General features: G+C 38.7%; 3 protein-coding genes across 3 annotated transcripts; 2 read left to right on the top strand and 1 right to left on the bottom strand.

Moving 5' to 3' along the window:
* Positions 1–961, top strand: LOC134748111 (DNA-directed RNA polymerase II subunit RPB3). Its single transcript, XM_063682809.1, has one exon. It carries the CDS (start codon positions 100–102, stop codon positions 925–927), a length of 828 nt encoding a protein of 275 aa, XP_063538879.1. The 5' UTR covers positions 1–99; the 3' UTR covers positions 928–961.
* A 510-nt stretch (positions 962–1,471) lies between these two features.
* On the top strand, positions 1,472–8,164 carry LOC134748181 (L-threonine ammonia-lyase-like). The gene is made up of 10 exons (XM_063682893.1): positions 1,472–1,546; positions 1,830–1,931; positions 2,035–2,105; positions 2,346–2,475; positions 3,363–3,514; positions 4,514–4,676; positions 5,180–5,335; positions 6,172–6,308; positions 6,710–6,935; positions 8,030–8,164. Exons 1-10 carry the CDS (start codon positions 1,544–1,546, stop codon positions 8,162–8,164), a joined length of 1,275 nt encoding a protein of 424 aa, XP_063538963.1. The 5' UTR covers positions 1,472–1,543.
* Positions 8,165–8,588: 424 nt separating this feature from the next.
* Positions 8,589–12,105, bottom strand: LOC134748530 (small ribosomal subunit protein eS25). Its single transcript, XM_063683321.1, has 4 exons — positions 12,091–12,105; positions 11,753–11,845; positions 11,299–11,482; positions 8,589–8,701 (listed from the first exon to the last, which is right to left on the bottom strand). The coding sequence occupies exons 1-4, from the start codon at positions 12,103–12,105 to the stop codon at positions 8,622–8,624; spliced, it is 372 nt and encodes a 123-aa protein (XP_063539391.1). The 3' UTR covers positions 8,589–8,621.
* Positions 12,106–12,209: the final 104 nt, after the last annotated feature.

The raw sequence follows: 12,209 nt of genomic DNA, 5'->3' as shown, positions 1-12,209 counted from the left end.
TGTTGTATTTGACTATTTCTAACGTTTGTATTCGCATTTTAATTATTGAGATCAAAAACTACCACGTTTACATTTTAGAAGAATAAAATATAAACCACAATGCCGTACGCCAACCAGCCATCAGTGCATATTACGGAACTAACAGACGATAATGTGAAATTCGTTGTCGAGGATACCGAGCTGAGTGTCGCCAATAGTATGCGGCGTGTATTTATTGCAGAAACGCCGACGATGGCTATCGACTGGGTTCAATTAGAAGCTAACTCCACTGTACTTAGTGATGAATTTCTCGCACATCGCGTGGGACTCATACCTCTAATATCTGATGACGTTGTCGACAAAATTCGGTACTCCAGAGATTGTATGTGTGCCGATTTCTGCTCAGAGTGTAGTGTTGAATTTACGTTAGACGTTAAGTGCACGGATGACCAAACGCGACATGTGACGACAGCCGACTTGAAATCCAGCGACCCGCGGGTGGTGCCCGTGACTTCACGTCATCGTGACGAGGACCAGGCAGACTATGGTGAGGCTGATGAAATATTGATTATAAAGTTACGGAAAGGACAGGAGTTAAAGTTACGAGCATACGCCAAGAAAGGATTCGGGAAGGAGCATGCAAAGTGGAACCCAACAGCAGGTGTCTGTTTTGAATATGACCCTGACAATATCATGAGACACACCCTGTTCCCCAAGCCAGACGAGTGGCCAAAGAGTGAGCACACTGAGTTAGACGAAGACCAATATGAAGCAGAGTTCAACTGGGAAGCTAAACCCAACAAATTTTTCTACAATGTTGAGTCATCAGGAGCTCTGAAGCCGGAAAATATAGTCCTAATGGGGATTGTAGTGTTAAAGAACAAACTACTAAATCTTCAAATGCAGTTGGCACAAGAAGCACAGAATGATGCTTTAGCTATCAATTAATTAAGTAATTGAATTTATGATTTTTTAGTATTAAAAAATAATCAAGTAAATTTTATAGTTTGTTTTCCCTAATACAATTTTCAGGTTTCTTTAATACATACATCTCTATATGGTGTATTATTTTTTAAATATTTCTTCATATTGCTCACTGTTCTGACACTTTCACTTCAGTATTTTATGGGTGAATGTCCAACTTGACTGTTGCATGTTCTTTTATGCAACCCTTATGCAACCTAAACATTTAATTACCAGTGCAGTATAAAACATCAGAAACTTGTTTCATGATAATCACTTGACAATGTGTTGAATTGTTTAGTATTGAAGGAGAACAATTAAATAAGATCAATTTGTATTTCCATTTGTTGTTTTGCTTCACTTGAATTGATGCAATGGCAATGCATTTGAGAAATTATTATTCAAAGATGGTGACATATACATACTATTTACTACTTTACCATTACTCTATTATTATTTATGATGTAATATGTCACCAATAACTTCATGTATGTCACACTGACATAATTTTCATTCTATCAGTTATCACCACTTTCTAGCAAAATAATCATAATCTAAATTTACAGTGTTCATGTTAAATTAAAACAGCAGAACATAAACAATGGTATTATTATGTGAATAGTATTATAGTAGTATGAGTAGCAGGTCATTGATAACTTACTTTGCAAAACGTTGGCTAATTCTAAGGTTCTTATATTTAAGTTTTGCAGTCTCTTTAGTTGACCAAACGGAGGACTGCCATACCTTATTAACAATATTTTAATATGTATGTCAAAACCTGGCACACAATTAAATTGTTTATTTACTATTTTATGCCTATGAGCTTTGCAGGTAGGATTTACCGTATAGACATCCTTGAATTATAAATAATATTACGAACATTTTAGGAGGACTATGAAAAAATGGAACAGCCACATGTATTAAATTTCAATGATATAAAACAGGCAATAGAAAACATAGAAGGGACTGTTATACACACCCCGCTTTGTGTAAGTACTGTAAAAAAAATCTGTAAGCTCTAGTAAAAATGTTCATCTGGCATAGAATATTCACTGTAATAATATTAAACATGTTATACATATAATTTTACAGGAAGCAAAAATAAGTAAATACATGGATTACAATATTTACTTGAAATGTGAAAATCTGCAATATACTGGAAGGTAAGTAATGACACTAACTTTCATCAGTTGACTGCTTAACATCATAGACATCCTGACCTCCTCCAAGGATCTCCACAACGAATGTGTTACGCACTGCTCTCATCCAACAGTTACATATGGTCTTGACCAGATCAGATCAATTGGTATATCCTGTTGGGAGCCCATGGTGACCCCTGGCATTTCTGAAATAGTATTTTGAGAAATAAAGATTAATTTTACTTACTAAAGTATTGGCAACAGTGTCGCAGAGCGCGGTGTCCGCAACGCCTTCTGCTGTTCGGAGAACGCGGCCAAACGAGGAGTTGTCGTGCCTTCGAACGGCAGCATGGCTCTGGCAGCCGCCTACCATGGCAGGGCACTCGGTGTTCCGGTAAACATTTTATATTAAATAATCAAGATCATCTAAGGAGGTGAATTAGTCTCCTTCCTTAGACTTCAATTCTTTGGTTGAGTTTGGTATCGTCGACTTAACACTTAAGTTTTAGCTATTTATGCAACAAGTGCGGAAATCATCTTTACGCACGTGTATCATACAATGTTTTACTATGCATTGTGCGAGTAAATAAGAAAACATATCATGGCAAATAAGTTTAATTATTAAAAAATTTAAAACAAGAAAAGTAGCACCATATGTACTGTAAAAAAAAATTGAAAACAAAAAGCACTAGTGCGGAGAAGTAGTACTTTCCGCATGATATGGCTCCGTAGGAAACGCACTTTTCGAGCACATGCATTGTAATAGCTATTTATGCAACAAGTGCGGAAATTATCTTTACGCACTTGTATCATACAATGTTTTACTATGCATTGTGCGAGTAAATAAAAAAACATATCATGGCAAATAAGTTTCATTATTAAAAAAATTGCAAACAAAAAGCACTAGTGCAGAATAGTGCTCTTTTCCGCACTAGTGCGAGAAAGTGGCACCATATGTACTGTAAAAAAAATTGAAAACTAAAAGCACTAGTGCGGAAAAGTAGTACTTTCCGCATGATATGGCTCCGTAGAAAACGAACTTTTCGAGCACATGCATTGTAAAATCCTCATTACCTCATCATCATTATATCACGTTTATTTTTTAATATTGAATATTGAAAAACCTTTTTTAATAAGTTGTCTGAATGGAACGGAATAGCTGGCGAAACGCCTGTCAAAGAAGAGGCGTTTTAAGTTTCCAAAGTTTTCATTCCTTACTTGTAATGACATACTTTCCGCACTAGAATCGAAATGTACTATTATGTTATGTGCATGCGATAGGTGATGGTGGTGCTCCCGGAGCGCACGCCGCCGGCGCTCGTGCACCGCTGCTCGGAGCTGGGCGCGGATGTGGTCATGTACGGAGAAAATGTCCAAGACGCGACCAACTACGCACAGAAAGTGGCTGATGAGAGCCACCGGATAATAATGAGGTTCATTCACTTATTAAGTGTCTATTGCAGCTTTATAGCGCCTATTAGTAACATTGGAGTATTACCTGCTTATTTGCATTTGATTGAAACTTATAAAATGAGTACCTGAGTTCAGTTGTTATTTATTAGTAGGTGGACAAGGCTCACAATTTTTTTTCCTGGACCTTACTTTGCGTAAAGTAATAAGTTATTTTAAGAGTTCCAGAATATTAGTTATATGCTTTCTGTATACGTTAATTATTTATTTTGCTGTAGACCCTGGAAACAATTAAAACACGTTCTTTTCAAAAAACTAAATTTTCAGTTTCAGAGAAAAATCTAATGTCTAGTCTCGACCCCAATTTGAAGGCATTAAAGTTATTATTTCAAAGTACTAGTACTGTTATGTTTAATAAAGGGTTAGATATGAGGATATTAGGTATAATTTGAGGTATATTTTACAAAAAAACTTATACGGTATCGTATCTGGAGAAGCCCAAATTTGTTGTTTTGAAAATTATTTTTATTCTAACAAAAATAAACATACTGAAATGTAATGATGTGATATATTTTTAGAATCGGCTCGAAAAGCCCTTTCATTTAATACCACACACGATAGGTTCCTGGATTTTTTTCCCATACAAAAAAAGATGACGTTATAACTCCTCTTATTTTTGATGTTAGATACGGGTGAAATTGATTCAAATTGCCTAAAGAACAATCGTACCGATTTTCATGCTTTTAACACAATTTGCAGCGTTTTTTGGCGTACTGATAGCACTAATATTAGCATTTTGCGCTCTAACATCACTGAATACACCTACAGCAGGGGTCGGCAAACCGTGACTCGCGAGCCGCAGGTGGCTCAGTAGTCACTAAAAAAATGAACATTTTCGTGATTTTAGACCACTAAGAAACAGCATTTGCGCGTCTTTGAGTTTCCAAAAACTGGCGAATTGTATTGCGATTGGCTCGTCTTCTTGTCAAACGTTTGTCAATCCCTGACCTACGGCGTTGCAGATCAGACGACCCCGCTGTGATGGCAGGACTGGGCACAGTCGGTGTGGAGATAGTTACGCAGCTTCCTGAATTGGACGCGGTGATCGTGCCCGTGGCGAGCGGTGGACTCCTCGCAGCAATTCTCGTTGCTTGCAAGAAGCTCAAATGCTCCTGCCTCGTTTACGTGAGATACGACGTTTACATTACGAGTTTATATTTTGCATGTAGTGCACGAAGATATATTCTGCATGTCGGCAAATGGCAAGCGAAGAGACGCTGCGATGAAACATTTAAATCACTGCAGCATAATAACGTCAACTCATGTGATGCCTTAACTTATTGTGATTGCATAGTCGCGCATTTGTATGGGGGGCGTAAATTTTCACATTAGGTATGTCACTTTTTTATGATAGGATCTATACATACACGAGAAAAACGAGCAGACGAATTGCTCAATGCTAAGAAATTACCGTCGCCCATGGATACCTGCAACACTAACTGCAAGTGCGTTGCCGGATTTAAGATGGGAGTACGCTCTTTTCTAGCAGGTTTGAAAGCCGTATCGGTTCGAAAATACCGTGGGCGACAGTTCTATATTAGGTAGGTACACAATTTCCAATGTGCCACGTGACATTGTAGTACGTAAATTATCAACATTACTTTAATCTTAGTTTGTATTATCTATAGGGAGCGGAATGCGCAAAAGTTCCGAAGATGATGAAGGCGCTGCAAGCCGGGAAACCGATGAATGTGCCGGTCACGCCCAATCTGGCCGAGGGGCTTAACGCTTCCTCTGTCGGCGCTAATGCCTTTGCCACGATCAGGGGCAAACTTGATAGAATGGTTAGAACATGAACATACTCAATTTATTATATAAATATCATATCATATCATTTATTCATAAAAACAATTTTACATTGTCATATCATACTAGAACATATTCGATCCGGCTCGAAGGACCAAAATGTTTGCTAACTAGTATGCGGGATAATAGGTAGATTAGGTATGGCACAACGGATACTGTTGCACGTGTACTTAATTGAAGCAGCTGGGCCGTCACCAAATTCCTCGGCATCAATTAGAATCTTCGCGTACCTATAAGGTGCACGCCGTCCACGCGACTATTTAATTTGACTGTTTTTGTCTAGGAGGATATAACTAAACGGAGTTTAAGGCATTCCCCTCGAAAATAGTCTGCCAATGGTCAGATACAATGTATGGACTGACGTTTATCCGACATGGCTATTTTGACATTCCCCTCCCCCGCTAAAATTGGTAGACCCTTGTACAGCAAATTACAGACGTGGCGGCTCCGTTTGGTTATGGCACCTCCTAGGTTTTTGTGTATTTGCATAAGCGTGCGTATGATGGATAATATCAGTAAATCAGACCTTTTTCTGATCTTTTTTTTTTTATGTACCTGACGGGCTCTATTGCATCTAGGGCAATTAGAGCGGTAGGACTGTGTGAGGGGCTGGTGGCCTGGGGAAAATCCAGGACCCTTCCGCATCACACGAGACGGTTTTCTGATCTGTTGTACAGTCAACTACAAAGAGATGTATCCATTTTTTCACTTTATTACAATATTTACAATGCAGTAAGGTGGAAAAAGTGAATACATCGCTTTGTAGTCGACTGTACCTAGTATGTTTCGAATTAACTAGCTTTTTGTGTTTTAGCTGGTAGTAGAAGAGTCGTCGATCGCACAAGCCATGGTGAGCGTGCTGGAGCGCGAGCGGCTCGTGGCGGACGGCGCAGGAGTCTGCGCCGTGGCCGCCGTCATACAGGGCCTCGTGCCCGAGCTGAGAGGGAAACGGTACGGTATATTATTTCCACCTAGTCTAAGGGTTTGGTACCTAATAATAAATTGTATAGGTATTCATTACGAGTGCCCATGCCCACTTATTACTACTATTATTATTGCATAGTCATGAGTGTTTCTTTATTCTCATAGGCAAAGAAAAATTAGTAAATGTAAGTGCCATAAGTGGGGTCCTGCTTGGTTGTAAACAGTGCGTTATGGCCGCGGATGTGTTGCGGTGGGGGGTGGGGATATGTAGATGTAGGCTGGATAGAGGATAGGTAAAGTCAAGGAATTTGGTTTATTGACGAACATTAAAAAAAAACAATGAACGCGACTCCCCAACACGTGTAGACGTTAAACACTCGCGTTCGCTTGTGTTTTATAATTATAACACACACGAATGTTCTATCTAGAGCGGTGTGCGTGATAAGCGGCGGCAACATAGACTGCGGCCGTCTGTCGCGCAACATCCAGCGTGGTCTGGGCGCCAGCGGACGGCTCCTTCGCTTCTCCATCCCCGTGCCCGATCATCGGAACGGTCTGGCGAACCTCGCTAAAGTTATATCGGAACAGAACGTAGTGCTGAAAAGCATGGTCACTGATCAGATGCCCGTGTATTGTGATGTTGGAGCTACTTGGGTATGTTCAACGTTAATTTTTAATATCCCCAGCCAAAGAACTCTATTTCACGCATCTTCTTTTGTTTTGAATATAGACGAAGGTGCTAATTCTGTAAATGTGAGTCAGGGCCGGTTGCACCAACCACAGTTGATGGACTGACTAACGTCGATCGGCAGTGAAGTGAACTATGAGACTTGCTATACAATAAAATTTAGGGAACTCTTTAACCTTAACGCCCAAATAACCTTTAACCTTTTTTTTTATAACCTTTTGGACGCCAATGTCCGATATATCGGCAGCGCAGGTCCAACGCCAAATACCGATTAATCCGTCACAGATCACAGAGCAACATAGACTTACGTGCATTCGCATATAGTTCAATTTCAGTTTTGACACGTGCGTCCGAGTGACAGCTTTTGTGTTTGACACGGCGTCGAGAAGGTTAACCTTTTCGACGCCGTGTCAAACACAAAAGCTGTCCTCCAGACGCCACGTCCCCGAAGTGTCAAAACTGAAATTGAACTTTATGCATATGCATGTAGGTCTATGACCGATTAATCGGTACGTATATATCGGTCATTGGCGTCCAAAAGGTTAACGGTGCCAGACGGTTTCGTGCAACCGACCCTAACGGCCCGGCCACGACATCGCGCGGCGGCGGCAGCGGCCATAGGTGGGAACGAAAGGTCCGATTACTGTCTCGCTCCAACCTATGGCCGCCGCGCAATATCGTGGCCGGGCCGTAAGTCAAGAACCGAGGCATTTACCTTACGCAAAGAAAAGCATATTCTAGTTGGTCAAGCAAATCTTGTCAGTAGAAAAAGGCGCGAAATTAAAATTTTCTATGGGACAACTCTTTGGGCCTACATTTTTTAAATTTGCCGCCTTTCTCTACTGACAAGATCTGCTTGACCAACTGTTCCCCATTACCCATACCCATTTGTTCGTTACTAAAAAAAAATATCACTCCTTGTTGAACTTTCGTAAAGTATCGTCAGGTGCTAATTGTCTCCTATGGATTAAGTTTACTTACCGTTTATGTAATTCAGTAGCATTATGTGAACAATTCATGGTACTAGGTGAGTCGGCTAATATTTTAATTGCTTTTACAGGCCAATGTGGTAGTTGAGACGGGAAGTGATGAGCAGGCGGCAAGCTTCAAGGACCACCTCAGGGATGTGTACCCTCGCGCGAGATTTACCATTAGCGACCTAGACGACAAACACAAACATTCGTGCCGACCATAGTTATCGTCTTAGATAGCAAAGCTTAATGATATTTCGAAGTTTTCGAACTAACATGGTAATTGGCATTATAACTACTATTAAAACATGGCATTTACCACGTACATTTGTTTTTTGAGTAAGAAATATACATGGTAAATACCCCGTGTTTGAACAGTAGCTATATCCAAAGCATTTTTTTTTAATCTTTTAAATGAAAGAAGAAAGCTTTTTGTATGAATCTGTAAGCTTACTAGTGTACAAGTTTGCTACATTCAGACATTAATCATTAGTTTCACTTTTAGTAGCAGATTGGTGAGCACTTACTGCAAGTGTAAAGACCTAACAATATTCTCTTTAATGTTATTCATATTCAAGTCTTTAGTCTCATATTAAGCTGATTGTCATGAAAACTGAGAAGGAATAAAAATTAAAATGATCACATGTGTTTTTATTTTATTTTGTAACCTTATCCATAATTTTACGCAACTGGATCGTCACCCTTTGTCGCGCGAGTGTAGATCACCTGCCCGTGGTGTTGGACTACCTGCTTGATTAAACCTGAAACAACAAAAACGGTTTATGTAACATGTAACAGGCACTAAGATTGAGGTTTGTGTATTGAAAAAAAATCAGACTCAATATATCAGTTTTTGACTGTCATGGATTTTCCAGTAGAAAAGATCATCACAAAATATTTCCATTTGTTTTATGACAATGTACAGTCAAGAGTAAAAATATGGGTGCATATGACTTACTCAAAAATATGTCCCATAGTACTTACTTAATTCGCTGACATAAGAGCACACATAAGAGCTATGGGACATATTTTTGAGTATGATGTATTTTTATATACTTGACTGTATCACAATTTTGTTTATATTTTGAAGACAAAATCAATTTGATATCTACATCCATAATAGCTTGGCTTTATATCAAATAATAGGATGATAATGGAGTTACCCAATTTTGTGTCATTTATTTTATTAGTTATTACCACAGATTAGTACCGAACAAAATTTTGACCACAACAACTATAAGTTTCAAGTGTAAGAAATATTATTGTTGAGTTAATTATTAGCTAAAATGAAGAAAAAAAATTTGCAAGATATGATTACACTATGTGTTAACTGTAACATGAGTTGGAGGTTCTGCTTTAACTCCATGTGAAGCATTCCTCGGGATTGTCTACCATGTGTATGGTCTTTCGATTTCAAGCGGGCCCAGAATGGCTTATCCTTTATCTATTGTTAAGTAAAACAGCGCGTGCTATGACCTGTATATAAAAATGGTTGGATCGCTTTAACTGGTTAATGAATTACGAATCTATGTTAATTGGAATAAGAGTCAACATGAACTAATAGAAAAATATAATGCGAGGCTGTGTGGTCTCTCTACGGTTATCGAGTGCCAGCGAGTCAAATGCTACAGAACCAGTTTAAAATGTGTCATCAAGATGCGTAACAAAGGCGCGTTATAGGAGAGCAAACCCTACACTGGTTCTTTAACCTTTTGAACGCCAAGCATTGACGTAACTCGACGTGACACCGCAATGAAGCAAAATAAAACCTTAGAGAACAATAGTGATTACAAAACAGGATATCGATATTTTCACTGATTTCGTTTTTGACATACTTAGATTAGAAGAACCACTACACAGGTGTTTTACAATATAATATTAGATAATTCTGGCTTTTAGCTCTACTAAAAACCTTTAAATAACGTATTTAAATATCAAAATGTACTTGTAACTTCCACTCAAGTCTCTCAATAATGCCACATCACTACTTAGTGGTGACGTCAGGCATCGGACGTGAAGTGCCGTCATGGGCGCACGGAACACTGATAAGCGCGCGTTACTCAGAGATGTGCAAACCCGTTGTCGATTATTATTACCTACTAATTAGCAAACTGCAGTATCGTTACAATAAAATAAATGCATAAGGGGTTACATTATCACAAAAGGTCAGTACCGTCTTTCAAACCAAGTTGTTTAAATTAAGCACGAAAACAAGTACCGTAACAGCACAAATAGCAGTTATTTTAGCAAAAACAACTCCTATTACAAAATGTATGGGATTAAGCCATATCTATTATTGATGGCGCTAGCGCGTTTGTCGGAACTGCGCGAAACGATTTCTATTAGGAGATTTTACTTTCATATAATAATATTATTCCTCCATGACTCGGTCACATCACTAGGCGACGTCAAGTGCCGTTTTTGGCGCGGCTAGCTATGCAATTTACTGGGTAAGTCGTATTATAACATAATGTTGTTTTTTTTTTAACCTTCTATTCATAGTTGAATTGTAATAAAGTTATACAATAAAGTAGAAGGGCAAAATAAAATAATGCAAATACAAACAAAGAAATATAGTTATTTATTAAAGAGTCTTTGATAAATTAAGTTTGGACGGCAAATGACGTCGGCGGCGTGAGTGGCACAAAATGTCGACGACGTGATTTACCGTCTTTGGCGGTCAAAAGGTTAAGCGTTGGACTAGCCTGCACTCAGGTGCCAATTAGAATTACATGACTCTTTTTTGCAGGTGGCACATGCTTAACAATAGACAAAGGATTAGCCGTTCGGGGCTCGCTTGAAATCAAAAGACTACTGAGGATTTCCTTCCTTTATGACAGGGAATCTCAGTGACTCATAATGCAGAATAAAATCCAAAAGACAAAAACAAATATGCTATGCATCATTGTATTTTAACTTGAAGGTCACCGATTTATGACAAATTTTGTCAGCAGTGAAGGGTTATATAAATGACATCTATTGTTGTTTAATATGCAATTTTCATAGGCTACTAGTGACCGCTGCAGTGGGCACAGATAATTTCTGTTTTCCAGTTTGTGCAAGCTATTATTTCCCCATGCTCGTAAATTGACCATTTCAAAACATTTTAATGCCCAAGCATCACTTTCTAACACAACAATTATAAGAAACAATTGAACAAATCTCAACATTTACTAATATGTGGCAAGCAACATTAGCAAATCAATCCAAACATAATAATATTGTAAGTCTATGATTGGTATGGTGTTCTTATGATTTTAAATAAAATTTTGCTTGTTTCCCTTTCTGAACTCTTTATCCAAATTAATTTAGCTGCCCTGACCATGATTAAATTATGTCTAATTAAATGTATTGTTACCTTTTTCCCTAAGCTCAACGAGCGCGCGCCTGGCGAGGGAGCCGCGGACCTTTAGCCTTTCGGAGACTACGGCGGGTGTGATCAGCTTGTACTGGGGCACTTCCTTGTACAGTTTGTCGTAGGTGGCCTTGTCGAACAGAACCTGGTTGTTCAACTTGTCACGGACTTTTCCTTTGGACCACTTCTGCAAATAATAAAAAAAAGGTATTAGTAACGTGTAAATTACAAGGTTAGGCTTTGGCCATATTATAATTGAAGTACCATCAGCCTCAATATATCAGATTTTACTCTCACAAAAATTCAAGCGTAAATTGTTAATCATCTGGTACTTCTCTTCAAAAATAATTTAATTTAACAACTGTACAAGTTATCTAAAACAAGAGTGACAAAAACCTCGAGTATCACCAAGTGACATGGACATAACCTCACTTTACAACACCAACAAGTTCCTTACCTTCTTCTTGGCTTTGCCGCCACCAGACCCCTCCTTCTTCTTCTGTGTCTTTTGCGGCTGCTTGGCCGAGGATTTTGCGTCCTTCTTGGGCGGCTAAAATCACAAAAATATTGTTGACAAGCGACATCGCCACGAGGTTCACTTGCAAAAACTTACGTTGTAAATATACAACTGAAACTATTTACAGAATCGGTACTTTAACTTGGTTTTCACGTTTAAACACTGAGTTTTAACTTAGAAGTATTAAATATTTTAATTCACAATTTTTTAATGCTCTCCTGAAATACTCACCATCTTGAAAACCGGAAAGAAAGATGGACGACGTTTAGTGTTGCTACAATATTGGGTTCCATGAGGGCTTACAAAAACCGGTAACAATATTGTAAAAATTAAATATTATTTCTTTCTTTAAGGGTCTTCCACACTCATGCGCGAATCGCGGCGCGAAGCCGCGAAC

Source organism: Cydia strobilella, chromosome 16, assembly GCF_947568885.1.
Source record: "Cydia strobilella chromosome 16, ilCydStro3.1, whole genome shotgun sequence".
Classification (NCBI taxonomy): Eukaryota; Metazoa; Arthropoda; class Insecta; order Lepidoptera; family Tortricidae; genus Cydia; species Cydia strobilella.
This window is presented reverse-complemented; position numbering and strand designations above follow the sequence as displayed.

What these genes read in the sequence shown, in the direction of transcription:
- LOC134748111 (XM_063682809.1), top strand. Translation starts at nt 100, where the DNA reads ATGCCGTACGCCAACCAGCCATCAGTGCATATTACGGAACTAACAGAC.
- LOC134748181 (XM_063682893.1), top strand. An exon ending in AGCCACCGGATAATAATGAG is followed by an intron (nt 3,515 to 4,513) that starts GTTCATTCACTT and finishes ACGGCGTTGCAG; the next exon opens with ATCAGACGACCCCGCTGTGA. An exon ending in CCCGAGCTGAGAGGGAAACG is followed by an intron (nt 6,309 to 6,709) that starts GTACGGTATATT and finishes TGTTCTATCTAG; the next exon opens with AGCGGTGTGCGTGATAAGCG.
- LOC134748530 (XM_063683321.1), bottom strand. An exon ending in GCGGCAAAGCCAAGAAGAAG is followed by an intron (nt 11,483 to 11,752) that starts GTAAGGAACTTG and finishes TATTATTTGCAG; the next exon opens with AAGTGGTCCAAAGGAAAAGT. An exon ending in CGTTGAGCTTAGGGAAAAAG is followed by an intron (nt 8,702 to 11,298) that starts GTAACAATACAT and finishes TTGTTGTTTCAG; the next exon opens with GTTTAATCAAGCAGGTAGTC.